The 22,176-nt window shown below is 44.7% G+C and overlaps 1 protein-coding gene across 1 annotated transcript in view; it reads left to right on the plus strand.

Moving 5' to 3' along the window:
• Positions 1-22,176, plus strand: part of LOC129472521 (neuroblastoma breakpoint family member 1-like) — a 705,345-nt gene that overhangs the window by 25,859 nt on the left and 657,310 nt on the right. Inside the window, 2 exon segments of the mRNA XM_063631768.1 lie at positions 543-615; positions 1,080-1,291. Coding sequence (XP_063487838.1) covers positions 543-615; positions 1,080-1,291 — 285 coding nt within the window.

Below are 22,176 nucleotides of genomic sequence, written 5' to 3' on the forward strand. Positions count from 1 at the left end.
GTGCTGCAGAAGGCACTTGATGTGGGGGCATTTGGTGGTAGGAAGTGCTTCAGGCTGGAGCCCTCCCCATAGAGAGAATGTCCCTGAATAACGCGGCAGAAGCCACACGATGGAGGGCCGGTGAAGTCTCCTGATGCATAGAGGACTGTAGGACAAGTTTGTCCTCTCCTAAGAGAAAGAATGAGGTTTGAAATGTGAACCGTGACAGGACACCAGGCCTGTGCCTGGGAATCAGACCTGTAGCGGGATGGGGGAGACAGCTGCCAAAGTCCAGAGAGAGGCTGCAGAAGCCTCCATCATATGGGGAGCAAAAGGTCTTTTCCATATTTGGCCACATCTTGATGGTGGCCCCCCAGATCAGAAATGCATTGCCTGGTGAATCAGGAAACCATGGCAGGGCATTTTGTTAAAGATAAAACATGAGAGCTTTCAGCTGAACAGTGACCCGTGCCTAGATGTTCATGTCTCTGTGCACATTGGGCTGACTTCGCTTGCAGAGTGTGAAGTGGGAAATATCTGAATGAACACTTCTGTATTTACAGCAACTGCCGAAGAGGAGGATGGAGATGTTAACGTTGAGGAGGCTGAGAAAGTAGAGGAATTATGTGCCCCCAGGTAACACTGAATAATCGGGAGCAAGTCATGGGTGGTAACATATGAAAAAGGTCTAGGAGGCACACCCTCTCTGGCATGTACGATGGGCCAAAAGCCTGCATTCCCTTGGCCACAGTATGTGAAATTCAACCCAGCTTAGACACAGGGTGTGGCTGCTGTTGCGTTTCTGTGTGTGTGGCGGGTGTCATGCCTGTACCGTACAGGGATAGCTGAGCCTTCGTCCTCCTCGGCTCCTATCTGTCCAGTGCAGTGAACACCAGTTGCTCTCTTCCTCTCTGGCTCCCATGGCAGCCATGCTCTGTTGCAGAGAGAAGAGGATTGCCTGTTCCCTCTTAAAGGGAACCTCCTGTTTGCTTTCTGGGGCCAGTCTCTTAATGCCTCCTGTCAACACCAGCCAGGACTCCCTGGGGTCCAGTCCCTCTGTGTTTAATCTTCTGTCATCTCTATCCCACCTGGCTCATCAGGGAGGTGCAGAGGGCTGAAGAACAGGAAGTCCCTGAGGACTCACTGGAGGAATGTGCCGTCACTTGTTCCAATAGCCACGGCCCTTGTGAGTCCAGCCAGCCTCACGGGAACACCGAAATCACACTTGAGGAAGACCAAGTCGACCCACCTCTAGTTGTAGACAGTGCGTCCTCTGGTGATGAACGGCCGGATGCTCCAAACCTTCTCCCAGGTAGCCTCTATTTTCCTTGTGTCTCATACCTCTGTCTAGGCTATGGAAGACGAATTGTGAGGACAGGCTGTATACATACATGCTGGTTTAGTCAGAAACTAGGATGGAGCTAGGTGCGGTGACTCACACGTGTAATCACAGCACTTTGGGAGGCCCAGGTGGGAGGATCATTTGAGTTCAGGGGTTCAAGAACAGCCTGGACAAGATGGTGAAACCCATCTTTACAAAGAATACAAACAAGTAGCCAGGCATGGTGCTGCGTGCCTATAGTCCCAACTGCTCAGGAGGTTTAGGTGGGAGGATTGGCTCAGACCATCCTCCCACCCTCATTCACTACTCTCAGGCTAGACTCTCTCCTTTTCATTGGCTTGTCTTAGCTATTAATAAGAAGTCTCTGGCCAGGGGCGCTGGCTCACATCTTTAATCCCAGCACTTTGGGAGGCCGAGGTGGGCGGATCACCTGAGGTCAGGAGTTCGAAACCAGCCTGGCCAACGTGGCGAAACCCCATCTCTACTAAAAATACAAAAATTAGCTGGCATGGTGGTTGGCGCCTGTAATCCCAGCTACTTGGGAGGCTGAGGCACGAGAATCGCTTGAACCCGGGAGGGCACAGGTTGCAGTGAGCTGAGATCGCGCCACTGCACTCCAGCCTGGGCGACAGAGTGAGACTCCGTCTCAAACAAAAAACCAAAAGCCAAAAACCAACCAAACAAACAAAAAAATTTAAAAAACAAAAAACAGTCTGTTGTGCTACACACAAACATTGGCCGCTCAGGGTCAACAACTCAGGGCCCGGCCTTACTTTGTAGAAACTTACGAGCAAGAAAAGCGTAGAAGCGTTTATGTCCTGGTTTCAAGGTGACTGCGTAGCTAAGACAAGTTGACTTAAAGGAGATCAAGACTGGAGATGAGACGAGTGAAACCAGGGAAACAACATCTTCAAAGAAGTGGGCGAGGCTGCAGTGACATCCCTCAGTCCTGATTAAACCTACTTGATTTCGCCAGTTTTTAACCCATCATGTGTTTGGGTGTCTTCTCCCCAGTCCCTGGCCCCACCTCTTGTGCCACAAACGTCAGCATGGTGGTATCTGTGGGCCCTTGGTCCAGGGAGAAGGCAGAGATGACCGTCCGAAGATACGATTTAAAAATCAAAGATGTTTAAGATCTTTGACATGTTTGTCCTTGAAATTCCCGGTAAAAGGGAAACCATCAGTCCCATAGTCCGAGGGGGCCTTCCCGACTGTACAGGAAATCACTGCTTCATGCCTCAGTGCAGTGTTTTAGAGGGGAGGCTGCAGGGCTTGGGAAAGTGGCCCCGCATTCAGAGTCAGACCTCAGGGGCTGTGAATTCTGACTCCACTTAGTTGTGGTTGAATCATCTTGTCAACTCCCTTGATGTGCCTTGAGTTTCTGTTTCTTCGTCTCTAAATTTTGGAGGACCAGATGCCAGAAAGTCGGGAGACTGAGGAGTAAAGGTGTGGAAATCCCTGGCGAGAGCCTGGTACTGGGGACAGTTTTGTCCTTGGGATGGACCTTGCTCCTGCCCTGTAGGCAGTGACGAGAGCAGCATGTCCAGGCTTTCACTGAGGCAGGCGTGTCTGTCTTTTCTCAGAGCCTGAAGACTGCAAAGACCTCATGAAGTCTACGCTGAGGGATGAGCGGCGGTTCACGGAAGAGGAGCTTTCGGAGCAGCTCAGGTGAGGGGGCCCCGTGGGGGCAGGCAGGTGGGCAGGTGTGTAAATCTCTGAAGTACAGCAGCTCGGCGGGGAGAAATAAGAGCTAACCTGGGCCAGGGGAAGGACAGGAATTGCCATGGCAGGCTCATGACACACACAGATTTATCAAGCAGAGAACAAAGATGATCATAAGTTATGGGTTGCAGTTGTTTCTCAGAGCCTTACTTTCCGTTTTTCAAACAAGTAATTGTTGAGGTGAAATGCGCATAACACAAAATTAACCAAAGGAGTGGGAACCACCCAGCAGCATTCAGTATACTCCAAATGATGTGCCATCACCACCCCACTTACCCTTAGTCAGAATCACCTCCTGACTGACTGCGGCTTCTCATCCTTTCACTCCATCAATGTTGCCTTCTCGAGCCTGTCATTCTTTTCTTTCGTCTTTTCAATTGGCCCCATCTGCACCTGGCCTCGTTTCTGTCCATGGCTCTGTATCTAGTCGCTGCAAGATGCACTGTGTTTATATGCACATGGAAATGTCCATGGGCAGAGTGAGGAACTGAAAGGATGGATGCCTTTTTTGAAACTGAATTAGGAAGGGACCTACTTTTGTTGACAGAAGAGACAGATGAATGGAACATGGTGGAGGATCTTCCAGGAGCCCTCTCTCGTATGGAGGAAGCCTGTGAACCATTTTTTATTCTTCCTCTTGCCCGCAGACATTTCTTTAAACACGTGCTGACCTTCTGCCTGGAGGTCTCCTTGAGGACATTGTCTCAGAAATCTGTGTCGCCATATTAGAACTGATCGCTCTTCCCTTTCCACTGTTAAATTTTCTCTACTGTCTCACCTTAGGCAATACGAAGTCCTGATTTTCTCTCGGGAACGGGAGCTGACCCAGTTAAGTGTGAAATTACGGGAAGGGAGAGATGCTGCCCGCACATTGATTCGGCATCTCCAGGCCCTTCTCACTCCGGATGAGCCAGACGAGTCCCAGGGGTGGGACCTCCGAGAACAGCTGGCTCACGGATGTTGGCTGGCACAGCACCTCGTCCAAAATCTCAGCCCAGGTAAGGTGGCCATAGGTCCTGATGACCCAAAACCCCAGGCTTATGAGAGACTCCAGACCTTCATACTTTCACAATGACAGTTGTAGCGGTAGTGATTTTTTTCTACTAAACATATGTGGCCATGACATGACCAGGACTTCCTGGGTAAGAACAGAGATGGGAAACCCATGGGGTTGGAGGTCACAGTATTGCAAAGGTCCCTCCTTCCTTGATGGAAGGTGGTATTTGGAGCAAAAAGCAGCACGTTTCTAGTTTTAAAGGACAGGAAGGAGGCTGTGACAGGAGGGCGCTTGTTAGAGTGAAAAGAGCTCTGGACTCAGAAGGCAGGTTTTCAGGCTGTCTCTTTGGCAGTGTTCTTAGTAACTGTCGGTGAGTGAGTGATTTATCCTTCCTGAGTTTCTGTGTGTCTCTATCTGCAAAGGCACGCAAATTGTCTCTTGCAAGTGTCCGAAGCATCCAAATGTGGGAACACTTAAGACTGCCTTTCAAAATGAGATAAAGCTCCTCACCATGTGGTGCTGCAGAAGGCACTTGATGTGGGGGCATTTGGTGGTAGGAAGTGCTTCAGACTGGAGCCCTCCCCATAGAGAGAATGTCCCTGACTAACATGGCAGAAGCCACATGATGGAGGGCCAGTGAAGTCTCCTGATGCATAGAGGACTGTAGGACAAGTTTGTCCTCTCCTAAGAGAAAGAATGAGGTTTGAAATGTGAACCGTGACAGGACACCAAGCCTGTGCCTAGGAATCAGACCTGTAGCGGGATGGGGGTTTCACCATGGTCTCGATCTCCTGACCTTGTGATCCGCCCACCTCGGCCTCCCAAAGTGCTGGGATTACAAGCGTGAGCCACCGCGCCCATCCTGAAAGTTCTTTATGAGTTTTTTTTTTTTTTTTTTTTTTGAAACGGAGTCTCGCTCTGTCGCCCAGGCTGGAGTGCAGTGGCACAATCACGGCTCACTGCAAGCTCCGCCTCCCGGGTTCACGCCATTCTCCTGCCTCAACCTCTCCGAGTAGCTGGGACTACAGGCGCCCGCTACCACGCCCGGCTAATTTTTTTTTGTATTTTTAGTAGAGACGGGGTTTCACCGTGGTCTCGATCTCCTGACCTTGTGATCCGCCCGCCTCGGCCTCCCAAAGTGCTTGGATTACAAGCGTGAGCCACCGCGCCCGGCGATGAGTTTTGTTTTCAAAGCATATCTGTGTGGTTCTTTACCTGCCCAAGGCCAGCATCACCCTTGTCTACCTCTCAGTGGAAGATGTGACCCAGGTTTCACTGAATTTATCCCCATTTTCTGTGTCTTGTAAGTTGGCTTGTTTTAGCTCATCTGTCCATCGTCTTGCTGGTATGTTTTCTAGATAAATGGCTGACTTTTCACCCACGAAAGCCATAATAGCTGATGCTTCTGTGTAGAACCAAGTCTCATATTGACTCAAGAGCTGCTACATTGCACCGCTCCGTCAAATCTCAGTGTCCGCCATCTCGTAAACTATGAAATCCTGGGTATTTGATGAGAGAAGCTTGAATATTGCAGTATCTCTCCTATGAGGCGTTAGAACAATTTGCCTCAAATCTATTGGAAAAACATTGCTCATCTGTGTACACAAACCTAGGACAGAGCACACTGGGAAGATCACATTCCAAAACGGGGGGATTTTCCCAAGGCTCATGAAAGGAACCAAGTCAGTTCTCTCAAGACTTGACCTCAGACCTCCTGGTATATTTCTCTCAAAGTCTCCTGTTCTCACACTGAGAAGACTGATGTCCCTGTGTTAGGATTGGACAGAGGAATGTTTCTGTGTGCAAGGAAGAACTGCTTCATGTAAGAGGCCCTGTCTGAATTTATTTGCAGGACATTGGCTTGATCAAGTGAAAAAGGAGGACCAAGAGGCCACAGGTCCCTGGTGAGTCTGAGAAATTGTGGACAGTTAATTTGATGTTGACACCTGGAGACACCCAGTCCGGGGAAAACAGTACATGCTGAAAATAATGATTTCATCTTGTCAGACAAGTCTGAATTATGCCTACTAACATTGCTTTTGGTTCTCTCTTTACAGTAAATGTTTAGGTTTCCATTTCTTCCTCCCCTTATCATTTACTAATGTATCATAGGTTAACCATACCTCAGAAGCTGTACCCTTATGGCGACTGCATGAAATTTTAAGCACATTTGATGGAAAACTATTGAGCTCACTCTTCCCATGATCACTGTTTGCTGTGTGTCATGAGGGCAGTAACTCAGAGTGTCCTTTTACTCCCTTATCAGTGTATCACTTGGGCAAGTCACTGAGCTCACTCTCTCTCTCTGTCTCTCAATCTCTCAATCTCTCTCTGTCTCTCTCTCTGTGTGTGTGTGTGTGTGTGTGTGCGTGTGTGTGTGTGTGTTTCTCTTTCATCCTTTTCTACCGGGCCCTGGTCTGTCCCAACATAAAGGCAATAATTTGTTACCTCATTAATAGATCTGCCTTTTTTCTTTTCAAACAGCTCCTTATGTTACCCATGAAATCTAGCTGGAGCTGTGTGGTTTCTGATTCCCCCTGGCTTATTCTTTACTTGGTTCCTACTTTTCCAGGCTCAGCAGGGAGCTGCTGGATGAGAAAGAGTCTGAAGTCTTGCAGGACTCACTGGATAGATTTTATTCAACTCCTTCTGGGTATCTGGAACTGCCTGACTTATGCCAGCCCTACAGAAGTGCATTTTACTCATTGGAGGAGCAACACCTTGGCTTGGCTCTTGATGTGGACAGTGAGTACCTTACTATGAAGGTGATAAGACTCCACCTGGTCCTCCAGATAAGGGTGATGTTCCTGTTCCAAGTGGCCCTTACTGACCCAAGAGATGTCATTGCCGCAGGCAGGACCTATGGGCGCATATAGGTTGTAATGAAACTAGTTTCAATTGGAAGCCCAGACATGAAATGGGTCAGTGAGCATGGCTCTATTCCTAGTCTCCAGCCATGCCTGTGGCAACCTGAGCCCACTCTCAGCACATTGGACCCAGGCAGATGTAAAAAATTCACAGAAGAATGATCTGGACTCAAGGGTTTGTAGATTTCCTCCTTCATTCTAATTTCAGTGTCTTGCAACCATGAATGAGCTGGGCATTTGATGAGACAGGGCTGAATACTGCAGTTTTCCTCCTAGAAATCATCTGGGCCATTTTCTTTGAATTGATGGGAACAATAAGGCATAACTGTTTGCACAAACTTGGGATAAATGATTTTGGGATAACTGTCTACCAGAATAGGCACATTTGACCCTTGGTTCTGAGATGCAAACCAAAGAATGTCTATCATGACTGGCTTTGAGGCCTCCTGAAATATATCTCCCACATTGTCCTGTTTTCATGCTGAGGAGCCTGAGGTCCCTGTGTGGGGATTAGACAGTGGACTGTGATGGGTGTAGGTGAATTGGCTTATTTTGTCTGTCCCTGTCTGAATTTATTGCAGGAATTAAAAAAGACCAAGAAGAGGAAGAAGACCAAGGCCCACAGTGCCCCAGGTAAGTTTGAGGAATTGTCAACAGCTAATTCTGTGTTGACACCTGGAGACTCCTGGTTCAGGGAAAGCAGGGCAGGCTGACATTATCGATTACATCCTTTCAACCAAGCCTGAATTATTCCTACTCACATTGCTGTTGGTTTTCATTGCAGTAGATATTTAGGTTTCCGTTTCTTCCTCCCCTTATCATTTACTAACCTACTGTAGGTCGACCATACTTCAAAAGCTGTATCCTCATGGTGACTGCATGGAAACTTGAGCACATTTTATGGAAAATTATTGAGCACTGTCTTTTCATGATCACTGTATGCTGTGTGTCCTGAGGGCACTAACTCAGAGTGTCCTGTACTCCCTCATCGGTGTGTCACCTGGACAATTCACTGAGCTCTGTCTCTCTGCCTGTGTCTCTCTGTCTGTCTGTCTGTCTTTCTCTTTCATTCTCTTCTAATTGGCCCTGTTCCATCCCGACTGAAGGCAATAATTTGTTACCTCATTAATGGATGTATCCTTTTTCTTTTTTAACCACTTCCTTATGCTACCCATGAAATCTAGTTGGGGCTCTTTTGTGTCTGATTTCCCCTGGCTTATTCTTTACTTTTTCTACTTTTCCAGGCTCAGCAGAGAGCTGCTGGAGGTAGTAGAGCCTGAGGACTTGCAGGACTCACTGGATAGACGTTATTCGACTCCTTCCAGTTATCTAGAACAGCCTGATTCATGGCAGCCCTACGGAAGTTCCTTTTACTCATTGGAGGAAGAACACATTGGCTTTTCTCTTGATGTGGATGGTGAGTACCTTTCTATGAAGGTGATAAGGATCCACTGAGTTTTCCGTATAGAGATCATATTCCTGCTCCAAGAGGCCGTTACTGAGCTGAGAGATGTCATTGCTGCACTGAGGACCTATAGGCACATGTAGGTTGAATGAAACTCTAGTTCTACCTGGAAGCCCAGACATGGGATGGGTCAGTGAGCGTGGCTCTCTTCCTAGTCTCAGGCCATGCCTGTGGCACTCTGATTGTACTCTCAAGGCACTGGACCTGGGCAGATGTGACAAATTCAGAGAACTATGATTTTGACTCAAGGGTTGGTAGATTTCCTTTCTCACTCTAATTTCAGTGTCTAAAATCCTCACAACCATGAACAATCTGAGTATTTGATGAGACAGGGCTGAATATTGCGGTTTCTCTCTTAGAAATCATTTGAGGGCATTTGCTTTAAATTGATTGGAAAAATATGGGATAACCGTTTGCACAAACTTGGGACAAATGATACTGGGATAACGATCTACCAGAATAGGGACATTTTACCCTTAGTTTCTGGGACAAAAAACAAGGAATCTCTATCATGACCAGCCTTCAGGCCTCCTGAAATATATCTCTCACAGTACCCTATTCTTATACTGAGGAGCCTGAGGTCCCTGTGTGAGGATTAGACAGTGGAATGTTATGTGTGTAGGGCAATCAGCTTAATGTGTCTGTCCATGTCTGAATTTATTGCAGAAATTGAAAAGTACCAAGAAGGGGAAGAAGATCAAAACCCACCATGCCCCAGGTAACTTTTAACAATGTGGTAGCTTAATTCTGTGTTAACACCTGGAGACGAGAGATCCAGGGAAAACCGTGTGTGTGATTTCATGTTTTCAACAAAGCCTGAATTACTCCTACTGACATTGCTATTGGTTTTCATTGCAGTAGACGTTTAGGTTTCCATTTCTTCCTCCCCTTATCATTTACTAATGTACCACAGGTTGACCATACCTCAGAAGCTGTACCCTTATGGCGACTGCATGGAATTTTAAGCACATTTGATGGAAAACTATTGAGCTCACTCTTCTCGTGATCACTGTTTTCTGTGTGTCATGAGGGCACTAACTCAGAGTGTCCTTTTACTCCCTTATCAGTGTGTCACCTGGCCAAGTCACTGAGCTCACTCTCTCACTCTCTCTCTCTGTCTCTCAATCTCTCAATCTCTCTCTCTCTCTGTGTGTGTGTGTGTGTGTGTGTGTGTGTGTGTGTCTTTCTCTTTCATCCTTTTCTACCTGGCCCTGGTCTGTCCCAACATAAAGGCAATAATTTGTTACCTCATTAATAGATCTGTCCTTTTTCTTTTCAAACAGTTCCTTATGTTACCCATGAAATCTAGCTGGAGCTGTGTGGTTTCTGATTCCCCCTGGCTTATTCTTTACTTTTCCTACTTTTCCAGGCTCAGCAGGGAGCTGCTGGATGAGAATGAGTCTGAAGTCTTGCAGGACTCACTGGATAGATTTTATTCAACTCCTTCTGGGTATCTGGAACTGCCTGACTTATGCCAGCCCTACAGAAGTGCGTTTTACTCATTGGAGGAGCAACACCTTGGCTTGGCTCTTGATGTGGACAGTGAGTACCTTACTATGAAGGTGATAAGACTCCACCTGGTCCTCCAGATAGGTTTGATATTCCTGTTCCAAGTGGCCCTTACTGACCCAAGAGATGTCATTGCCGCAGGCAGGACCTATGGGCACACGTAGGTTGTAATGAAACTAGTTTCAGTTGGAAGCCCAGACATGAAATGGGTCAGTGAGCATGGCTCTATTCCTAGTCTCCAGCCATGCCTGTGGCAACCTGAGCCCACTCTCAGCACATTGGACCCAGGCAGATGTAAAAAATTCACAGAAGAATGATCTGGACTCAAGGGTTTGTAGATTTCCTCCTTCATTCTAATTTCAGTGTCTTGCAACCATGAATGAGCTGGGCATTTGATGAGACAGGGCTGAATACTGCAGTTTTCCTCCTAGAAATCATCTGGGCCATTTTCTTTGAATTGATGGGAACAATAAGGCATAACTGTTTGCACAAACTTGGGATAAATGATTTTGGGATAACTGTCTACCAGAATAGGGACATTTGACCCTTGGTTCTGAGATGCAAACCAAAGAATGTCTATCATGACTGGCTTTGAGGCCTCCTGAAATATATCTCCCACATTGTCCTGTTCTCATGCTGAGGAGCCTGAGGTCCCTATGTGGGGATTAGACCGTGGACTGTGATGGGTGTAGGTGAATTGGCTTATTTTGTCTGTCCCTGTCTGAATTTATTGCAGGAATTAAAATAGACCAAGAAGAGGAAGAAGACCAAGGCCCACCATGCCCCAGGTAAGTTTGAGCAATTGTCAACAGCTAATTCTGTGTTGACACCTGGAGACTCTTGGTTCAGGGAAAGCAGGGCAGGCTGACATTATCAATTACATCCTTTCAACCAAGCCTGAATTATTCCTACTCACATTGCTGTTGGTTTTCATTGCAGTAGATATTTAGGTTTCCGTTTCTTCCTCCCCTTATCATTTACTAACCTACTGTAGGTCGACCATACTTCAAAAGCTGTATCCTCATGGTGACTGCATGGAAACTTGAGCACATTTTATGGAAAATTATTGAGCACTGTCTTTTCATGATCACTGTATGCTGTGTGTCCTGAGGGCACTAACTCAGAGTGTCCTGTACTCCCTCATCAGTGTGTCACCTGGACAATTCACTGAGCTCTGTCTCTCTGCCTCTGTCTGTCTGTCTGTCTTTCTCTTTCATTCTCTTCTATTTGGCCCTGTTCCATCCCGACTGAAGGCAATAATTTGTTACCTCATTAATGGATGTATCCTTTTTCTTTTTTAACCACTTCCTTATGCTACCCATGAAATCTAGTTGGGGCTCTTTTGTGTCTGATTTCCCCTGGCTTATTCTTTACTTTTTCTACTTTTCCAGGCTCAGCAGAGAGCTGCTGGAGGTAGTAGAGCCTGAGGACTTGCAGGACTCACTGGATAGACGTTATTCGACTCCTTCCAGTTATCTAGAACAGCCTGATTCATGGCAGCCCTACGGAAGTTCCTTTTACTCATTGGAGGAAGAACACATTGGCTTTTCTCTTGATGTGGATGGTGAGTACCTTTCTATGAAGGTGATAAGGATCCACTGAGTTTTCCGTATAGAGATCATATTCCTGCTCCAAGAGGCCATTACTGAGCTGAGAGATGTCATTGCTGCACTGAGGACCTATAGGCACATGTAGGTTGAATGAAACTCTAGTTCTACCTGGAAGCCCAGACATGGGATGGGTCAGTGAGCGTGGCTCTCTTCCTAGTCTCAGGCCATGCCTGTGGCACTCTGATTGTACTCTCAAGGCACTGGACCTGGGCAGATGTGACAAATTCAGAGAACTATGATTTTGACTCAAGGGTTGGTAGATTTCCTTTCTCACTCTAATTTCAGTGTCTAAAATCCTCACAGCAATGAACAATCTGAGCATTTGATGAGACAGGGCTGAATATTGCGGTTTCTCTCTTAGAAATCATTTGAGGGCATTTGCTTTAAATTGATTGGAAAAATATGGGATAACCGTTTGCACAAACTTGGGACAAATGATATTGGGATAACGATCTACCAGAATAGGGACACTTTGCCCTTAGTTTCTGGGACAAAAAACAAGGAATCTCTATCATGACCAGCCTTCAGGCCTCCTGAAATACATCTCTCACAGTGTCCTATTCTTATACTGAGAAGCCTGAGGTCCCTGTGTAAGGATTAGACAGTGGAATGTTATGTGTGTAGGGGAATCAGCTTAATATGTCTGTCCATGTCTGAATTTATTGCAGAAATTGAAAAGTACCAAGAAGGGGAAGAAGATCAAAACCCACCATGCCCCAGGTAACTTTCAACAATTGTGGTCGCTTAATTCTGTGTTAACACCTGGAGACGAGAGATCCAGGGAGAACCGTGTGTGTGATTTCATGTTTTCAACAAAGGCTGAATTACTGCTACTGACATTGCTATTGGTTTTCATTGCAGTAGACGTTTAGGATTCCATTTCTTCCTCCCCTTATCATTTACTAATGTACCATAGGTTGACCATACCTCAGAAGCTGTACCCTTATGGCGACTGCATGGAATTTTAAGCACATTTGATGGAAAACTATTGAGCTCACTCTTCTCATAATCACTGTTTTCTGTGTGTCACTGAGAGCACTAACTCAGAGTGTCCTTTTACTCCCTTATCAGTGTGTCACCTGGCCAAGTCACTGAGCTTACTGTCTCTCTCACTCTCTCTCTCTCTCAGTCTCTCTCTCTGTCTCTCTCTGTCTCTGTCTCTGTCTCTCTCTCTCTGTCTGTCTTTGTCTTTCATTGTTTTCTACCTGGCCCTGTTCTATCCCAACATAAAGGCAATATTTTTTTTACCTCATTAATGGATCTATCCTTTTCCTTTTTTAACCACTTCCTTATGTTACCCCTGAAATCTAGTTGGGGCTCTGTGGTGTCTGATTTTCCCTGGCTGCTTCTTTAGTTTTGTCTCCTTTTCCAGGCTCAATGGGGTGCCGATGGAAGCAGAAGAACCTGAAGTCTTGCAGGACTCACTGGATAGATTTTATTCAACTCCTTCAACTTACTCTGAACTACATGCCTCATTCCATCACTGCAGAAGTGACTTTTACTCATTTGAGGAAGAGCACGTCAGCTTGGCCCTTGACATGGACAATAGGTTTTTTACTTTGACGGTGATAAGGCACCACCTGGTCTTCCAGATTGGAGGCATATTCCCACACTAAGCAGCCCTTACTAAGCTGAGAGATGTCATTGCTGCAGGCAGGACCTGTAGGCACATGTAGGTTTGAATGAAACTGTAGTTCCCTTTGGAAGCCCAGACAAAAGTTTTTAATTGTCTACATTAAAATAATTTTGGACAAAAAGTAAAACTCAATAGGATGGGAAAGTGGGCATGGCTCTATTCCTATTCTCAGACCATGCCAGTGGCCACCTGTGCTCAGTCTGAAGACATTGGACCCAAATTAGGTGTGACACGTTCACATGACTGTAGCACATGCCGGGAGTGATCTGCCAGACATTCTGATTTGAACCAGATATCTCTGGGTAGCTACAAAGTTCCTCAGGGATTTCATTTTGCAGGCATGTCTCAGCTTCTACATCTGCTCAAGGTCAGTGTCATCTTTGTGTTTAGCTCATCCAAAGGTGTCACCCTGGTTTCAATGAGCCTAACCCCATTCTTTGTATCTTCAGTGTTGGTTTGTTTTAGCTGATCCATCTGTAACACAGGAGGGATCCTTGGCTGAGGATTATATTTCAGAGCCACTGACTGCTCTTGACAATTGTTAACCCACTAGCCTCCTTTGATTGGAGAAGCCATGGTCCTTCAGCCTCCAATTGATATCAATACTTAGGAAGACCACAGCTAGATGGACAAACAGCATTGAGAGGCCTTAGCCCTGCTCCTTTCAATTCCATCCTGTAAGAAACAGGAGTCAGGAGCCACTGGCAGGGGACAGCATGTCACCTGGGACTCTGCCGGTGCAGAATATGAACAATGCCATGTTCTTGCAGAAAACGCTTAGCCTGAGTTTCATAGGAGGTAATCACCAGACAACTGCAGAATGTAGAACACTGAGCAGGACAACTGACCTGTCTCCTTCACACAGTCCACGTCACCACGAATCACACAGCAAAAAGGAGGAGAGAGATTTTGGGTTCAAAAAAAGTAAAAAGATAATGTAGCTACATTTCTTTAGTTATTTTGAACCCCAAATATTTCCTCATCTTTTTGTTGTCATTGATTGTGGTGACATGGACTTGTTTCTAGAGGACAGGTCAGCTGTCTGGCTCAATGGTCTACATTCTGAAGTTGTCTGAAAATGTCTTCATGATTAAATTCAGCCTAAACGTTTTGTCAAGAGCACTGCAGAGTCAATACTGTGAGTTTCCAACCTCAGCCCAAATGTGGGCAGAGAAGGTCTAGTTTGTCCATCAGCATTATCATGCTATCAGGACTGGTTACTTGGTTAAGGAGGGGTCTAAGAGATCTATCCCTTTCAGAGACACCTTACTTATAATGAAGTATTTGGGAAAGTGGTTTTTAAAAGTATCAATGTCTTGTATTCCAATGATCATCCTCTAAACATTTTATCATTTATTAATCATCCCTGCCTGTGTCTATTATTATATTCATATCTCTACACTGGAAATTTTCTGTCTCAATTTTTACTGTGCCTTTGTTTTCGCTAGTGTCTGTTGTTGAAAAAAAACATTATCTGCCTGAGTTTTAATTTTTGTCCAAAGGTATTTTAATCTATACAATGAAAAACTTTTGCCTATCACTCTGGACTGTTGGATTGTTTTTTACATTCAGTGTTGTAATCTTTTGTTATGCTGATTGGTTTTGGTGGGTACTGATGCGAATTAATAAAAACATTTTCATTTCCCTGTTTATTTTCTAATCTCTTCCACATTGTAGGCTATGTTTACCATATGTAGCAGAATGTATTTACTTCATTTCTTGGTTCTAGTTATTTGTATTCTTTGTGAGAGTGTGTGTGTGTGTGTGTGTGTGTCCGTGTGTGCCTTTGGCATTTAGGAAGGGTTGTGTAGCTCATATTTGATATTGACTAAAAATGTTTCATAGTTTTCCCCCCTTTGAACTAGACATACTTCTAATATTTGGTTTATACGTTTTAAATTATGACTTTCAACGTCAGATATTTCCATATGACAGTCAATTACGTGATGTGTTTTCTTTTTCCTACCTCCTTTACCTGCCACTTCTCATAATAGTATTTGAACCTAAACATATGCCAGTGACATTCTGTGGTTGTCATCTTGCCTGCACCTTGGTTTTTGGTTTAGATCCACAATTAAATATATTAATGCTCATGAGCTATTCAAAAGTGAATATCACAGTCATGACTTGCTGAGTGGTACTCATCCTTAACAGAGTCCTCATGAGGGAATCAGGTCTCGCTGAGTTTAGCATGTTTAATAATCTTTCTCACGGTCTTGATACATGGATCGCATTACTGGATATAAGGTGCTTGCCCAAAATGATTTTTCTTGAGTTTTTGGGAGATATTTTCTTCCTTGGGGGACATACATGCTGTATGTTCTCATTGTGGGATTCTATTTTGTTCTACCAGGACCTATAATTTCTGCCAGTTACTTCATTCGTTTGTTCTCTTCACCATGAGTCTCCAGAGGATGCTTCCTTTGTCCATGCCTCCCCATCTCTCAGCAATTCTGCATTTCATAGACTGGCACCGCTGGTCCTCTGCACGGTGAAGCCCCTTCCTTTCAATTCCCCAGTAGCCAGTGCTCTAATCCACCAGGTCTCATGCATGATCTGTGTTTCTCCACATGCTCTTTCTGAGGATAGTTTTAGCTGTGTTCTGTCATGAACAGGGCCCCCCTGGTGTCCTGGCCTCTGCTCCCTCTGCCCTTGTGTGGCTCCCAGACCCAGTTAAAGAAAATCACCTGGGGGCCACAGTGTTCCCTAGCCCTGGTGTTTGGGGGCAGGGTTATGGGTGGGATTTTTGACTCTAAGTTAACTCCTAGGGCTTTGAAGTGTCTGTTGAGAAATTCAGCTGTTATCATCCTAGGTGGACTTGCTGTCTCCTATCCCCCTACTTCAAATGCAGAACTTCAATCGTGTACAAAAGAAGACCGAGTCATATAATAGAACACACCCTTATTCATTGGCTGGCTTCACCAATCATCTCATGGCTGAACTTTTAAAAATACACTCTTAGCCACATACCTATGAAATGTATATGTGTGTGTATACATATGTGAATTTGCTTCTGAGATTATGGAGGCTGAAATTCCCAGGATGGAAGGAAAGCTGGAGACCCAGGAAAGCATTTGTTTCCCATTAGGCCTCTTAATTCTCTCCTGGCCTTTGATTGATTGCATGAGTCCCCCCCCCATTAAGGGGGGCAATCTGCTTCACTTAGTCTGCCCGTCCCAATGTTAATCATATGCGAAACACTCTGTGGAACACAACCAGAATCACATTTGGCCGAATGTCCTGGCACCCTGGTGTTTGGTCACAGTGACACGTGCAAGTAACTATCACACTTGCCCTTTGTCACATTTGTCATTTCCCCTGCTTTTCTCCCAATCTGCAGCTTATATTTGTTCTCTTAATACTGTCTTGTGTTGAGCAAAAACTTTAAATTTTTATAAAGTTGAATTTATCAATGTTTTCTTTAATGGTTTGTGTTTATTGATAACAAAGAACACTGCCTAACTGTGTCGTGAAGATTTTGTCTTATATTTTCTGCTCTTCTTTTTCTAGTTTTATAGTTTATATTTAGTTGCATAATCCATTTTGAGTTAGTTTTTGAGTCAGTATTGAGGTTCAGGTGAATCTTTTTCATTTGGGAATATGCATGTCCAGTTGCTTCTACACAATTTGTTGACAAGAGAATGCCTTCTCCACTGAATCATATTTGGACCTTTGTCAATCCATTGGGTGGTTGAGACTGGTCCGAGGGCTGTCCTGGTATTTGAAGAGAGAGACAGGGCATGAAGTAGGGTGGTTCTTATGGGAAAAATTAAGGAAGGCACATTTTTCTATGAGGCATAGGAAGCCCCAAGCACAATTGGGGTACCCTCTACCAGCATGTTGTAGCACACTCATCTCTGCTGTCTCTACCTCTCCTGTTGCAGAAGCTTGGGGGTGCATAGACACTGAGGTCGAGTGGTGTCTTTGGGCACTTTTGAGCATTGACACCAAAGCTCCAGCATCAAATCTTAGAATATCAAGCAGCCGGGTGGATCACCTGAGGTCAGGAGTTCACGACCAGCCTGACTAGCATGGTGAAGCCCCGTCTCTACTAAGCACAAAAAAATTAGCCGGGCATGGTGGTGCATGCCTGTAATCTGAGCTACTTGGGAGGCTGAGACAGGAGAATCGCTTGTGTACCTGGGAGGCGGAGGTTGCAGTGAGCTGAGATCACACAATTGCACTCCAGTCTGGGAAACGAGAGTGAAACTCCATCCCCAAAAAAATAAATAAATAAAAATAAGAGAATATCAAGCAGCCAAAGAAGCAGGAAAACATGACACGTAATGAAGAATCTAATAATCTAGTTGAAATTGACACACACGTTGGAAATAGAAGAAAAGGACATTAGAGCAATTAGTATAATTGTATTTTAATTAAATGGAGAGGTTGAAGATTTTTTAAATATCAAATTCTGTAGATAAAAACTATGATTTACCGTCTGAAATGGAAGAAGGCACTGGATTAAACATTGCAGAAGAGATTATTGAACTAGAAGGAATAGAAGTTGAAACTAACATAAATGAAACACACATTAACAAATGACTTGAAAACATAAAAAGACCATCAGCATAAAAACTTTAAACGCCCTAGTATAGGGCTAAATGGAATCCCTGAAGGGCAGGTAGTGGAGAAGAGAGACAAAGATATTTAAAACATACTGGATGAAAGATTTAGAAGCTCCATGGAAACCATAAACTTCAAATATTACCGAAATACGATTATCCTAAGAACAAGAAACATGCAGAAAACTTCACCAAGGAACACCTTAATCAAATCTATCAAAACCAGTGATAAAAAGGAAATCCTATAAGTAATAAAAGGGAAAAGAACATGTTACATACAGAGCACTAAATATAAGGATGGCATAAGATTTGTCGTAGGAAACTTTACAAACAAGAAGTTTGCAATAAAGTACTTAAAAAAAGAAAAACTGTCACCTACACCTGGCCAAATTATCTTTCAAAAATAAACATGAGAAAAAATATTTTTGAACAGAAAACAAAATAATCTTAATTTGCAGATGGTGTGATCCTATGTATAGAAAATCCCTTTTTCATTTTTTATTGTATCTATTTGATTCTTCTCTTTTCTTCTTTATTAGTCTTGCTAGTGGTCTATCAATTTTGTTGATCTTTTCCAAAAACCAGCTCCTGGATTCATTAATGTTTTGAAGGGTTTTTTGTGTGTCTATTTCCCTCAGTTCTGCTCTGATTTTAGTTATTTCTAGCCTTCTGCTAGCTTTTGAATGTGTTTGCTCTTGCTTTTCTAGTTCTTTTAATTGTGATGTTAGGGTGTCAATTTTGGATCTTTCCTGCTTTCTCTTGTGGGCATTTAGTGCTATAAATTTCCCTCTATACACTGCTTTGAATGTGTCCCAGAGATTCTGGTATGTTGTGTCTTTGTTCTCGTTGGTTTCAAAGAACATCTTTATTTCTGCCTTCATTTCATTATGTACCCAATAGTCATTCAGGAGCAGGTTGTTCAGTTTCCATGTAGTTGAGCGGTTTTGAGTGAGTTTCTTAATCCTGAGTTCTAGTTTGATTGCACTGTGGTCTGAGAGACAGTTTGTTATCATTTCTGTTGTTTTACATTTGCTGAGGAGAGCTTTACTTCCAACTATGTGGTCAATTTTGGAATAGGTGTGGTGTGGTGCTGAAAAAAATGTGTATTCTGTTGATTTGGGGTGGAGAGTTCTGTAGAAGTCTATTAGGTCCACTTTGTGCAGAGCTGAGTTCAATTCCTGGATAACCTTGTTAACTTTCTGTCTCGTTGATCTGTCTAATGTTGACAGTGGGGTGTTAAAATCTCCCATTATTATTGTGTGGGAGTTTAAGTCCCTTTGTAGGTCACTCAGGACTTGCTTTATGAATCTGGGTGCTCCTGTGTTGGGTTCATATATATTTAGGATAGTTAGCTCTTCTTGTTGAATTGATCCCTTTACCATTATGTAGTGGCCTTCTTTGTCTCTTTTGATCTTCGTTGGTTTAAAGTCTATTTTATCAGAGACTAGGATTGCAACCCCTGCCTTTTTTTGTTTTCCATTTGCTTGACAGATCTTCCTCCATCCCTTTATTTTGAGTCTATGTGTGTCTCTGCATGTGAGATGGGTTTCCTGAATACAGCACACTGATGGGTCTTGACCCCTTATCCAGTTTGCCAGTCTGTGTCTTTTAATTGGAGCATTTAGCCCATTTACATTTAAAGTTAATATTGTTATGTGTGAATCTGATCCTGTCATTATGATGTTAGTTGGTTATTTTGCTGACTAGTTGATGCAGTTTCTTCCTAGCCTCGATGGTCTTTACAATTTGGCATGTTTTTGCAGTGGCTGGTACCGGTTGTTCCTTTCCATGTTTAGTGCTTCCTTCAGGAGCTCTTTTAGGGCAGGCCTGGTGGTGACAAAATCACTCAGCGTTTGCTTGTCTGTAAAGTATTTTATTTCTCCTTCACTTATGAAGCTTAGTTTGGCTGGATAGGAAATTCTGGGTTGAAAATTCTTTTCTTTAAGAATGTTGAATATCAGCCCCCACTCTCTTCTGGCTTGTAGAGTTTCTGCCGAGAGATCAGCTGTTAGTCTGATGGGCTTCCCTTTGTGGGTAACCCGACCTTTCTCTCTGGCTGCCCTTAACATTTTTTCCTTCATTTCAACTTTGGTGAATCTGACAATTATGTGTCTTGGAGTTGCTCTTCTCGAGGAGTATCTTTGTGGTGTTCTCTGTATTTCCTGAATTTGAATGTTGGCCTGCCTTGCTAGATTGGGGAAGTTCTCCTGGATAATATCCTGAAGAGTGTTTTCCAACTTGGTTCCTTTCTCCCCGTCATTTTCAGGTACACCAATCAGACATAGATTTGGTCTTTTCACATAGTCCCAAATTTCTTGGAGGCTTTGTTCGTTTCTTTTTATTCTTTTTTCTCTAAACTTCCCTTCTCGCTTCATTTCATTCATTTCATCTTCCATCAGTGATACCCTTTCTTCCAGTTGATTGCATCGTCTATCGAGGCTTCTGCAGTCTTCACGTAGTTCTCGAAACTTGGCTTTCAGCTCCGTCAGCTCCTTTAAGCCCTTCTCTCCATTGGTTATTCTAGTTATCCATTCATCTAATTTTTTTCAAAGTTTTTAACTTCTTTGCTATTGTTTTGAATTTCCTCCCGTAGCTCGGAGTAGTTTGATCGTCTGAAGCCTTCTTCTCTCAACTCGTCAAAGTCATTCTCCGTCCAGCTTTGTTACATTGCTGGTGAGGAACTGCATTCCTTTGGAGGAGGAGAGGTGCTCTGCTTTTTAGGGTTTCCAGTTTTTCTGCTCTGTTTTTTCCCCATCTTTGTGGTTTTATCTACTTTTGGTCTTTGATGATGGTGATGTACAGATGGGTTTTTGGTGTGGATGTCCTTTCTGTTTGTTAGTTTTCCTTCAACCAGACAGGACCCTCAGCTGCAGGTCTGTTGGAGTTTTCTAGAGGTCCACTCCAGACCCTGTTTGGCTGGGTGTCAGCAGCGGTGGCTGCAGAACAGCAGATTTTCCTGAGATCACAAATTCAGCTGTCTGATAGTTCCTCTGGAAGTTTTGTCTCAGAGGAGTACCCGGCCGAGTGATGTGTCAGTCTGTCCCTACTGGGGGGTGCCTCCCAGTTAGGCTGCTCGGGGGTCAGGAACCCACTTTAGGAGGCAGTCTGTCCGTTCTCAGATCTCCAGCTGCGTGCTGGGAGAACCACTACTCTCTTCAAAGCTGTCAGTCGGACAGGGACATTTAAGTCTGCAGAGGTTCCTGCTGAATTTTTGTTTGTCTGTGCCCTGCCCCCAGAGGTGGAGCCTACAGAGGCAGGCAGGCCTCCTTGAGCTGTGGTGGGCTCCACCCAGTTCGAGCTTCCTGGCTGCTTTGTTTACCTAAGCAAGCCTGGGCAATGGCGGGCGCCCCTCCCCCAGCCTGGCTGCCGCCTTGCAGCGTGATCTCAGACTGCTGTGCTAGCAATCAGCAAGACTCTGTGGGCATAGGACCCTCCGAGCCAGGTGCGGGACACAATCTCCCAGTGTGCCGTTTTCCAGGCCCGTTGGAAAAGCGCAGTATTAGGGTGGGACTGACCCGATTTTCCAGGTGCCGCCTGTTACCCCTTTCTTTGACTAGGAAAGGGAACTCCCTGACCCCTTGCGCTTCCCGAGTGAGGCAATGCCTCACCCTGCTTCGGCTTGTGCACAGTGCGCTGCACCGACTGTCCTGCACCCACTGTTTGGCACTCCCTAGTGAAATGAACCCGGTACCTCAAAGAGAAATGCAGAAATCACTGGTCTTCTGTGTCGCTCAGGCTGGGAGCTGTAGACTGGAGCTGTTCCTATTCAGCCATCTTGGCTCCACCCATTATTATTATTATATTTATTTATTTATTTGAGACGTAGTCTCACTCTGTCACCTAAGCTAGAGTGCAGTGGTACAGTCTCAGTTCACTGCAACCTCTGTCTCCCGGGTTCAAGCAATTCTCCTGCCTCAGCCTCCTGAGTAGCTGGGATTACAGGCCTGTGCCACCATACCCAGCTAATTTTTGTATTTTTAGTAGACACGGGGTTTCACCATGTTGGTTCAGGCTGGTCTAGAACTCCTGACCTTGTGATCCACCTGCTATGGCTTCCCAAAGTGCTGGGGTTACAGGCGTGAGCCACTGCACCTGGCCCATTATGTTATTTTTTAAAAATCAGTGTGACTCTTTTGACAAATTAGAATGGTTTAATAATCTTGGTTAGGCTGGGCATGGTGGCTCACGCCTGTAATCCCAGCACTTTGGGAGCCTGAGGTCAGGAGTTCGAGACCAGCCTGGCAAACAAGGTGAAACTCTGTGTCTACTAAAAACACAAAAATTCGCCAGGCATGGTCGTGGGCTCCTATAATCCCAGCTACTCAGAAGGCTGAGTCAGGAGAATTGCTTGAACCCGGGAGGCAGAGGTTTCACTGAGCCAAGACCGCGACATTGCACTCCAGCCTGGGGGGGCAACAAAGTGAGATTCTGTCTCAAAAAATACATAAAAATAAAGTATAAAAAATTAAAATTATGTGTTCAAG

Source organism: Symphalangus syndactylus, chromosome 22, assembly GCF_028878055.3.
Source record: "Symphalangus syndactylus isolate Jambi chromosome 22, NHGRI_mSymSyn1-v2.1_pri, whole genome shotgun sequence".
Classification (NCBI taxonomy): Eukaryota; Metazoa; Chordata; class Mammalia; order Primates; family Hylobatidae; genus Symphalangus; species Symphalangus syndactylus.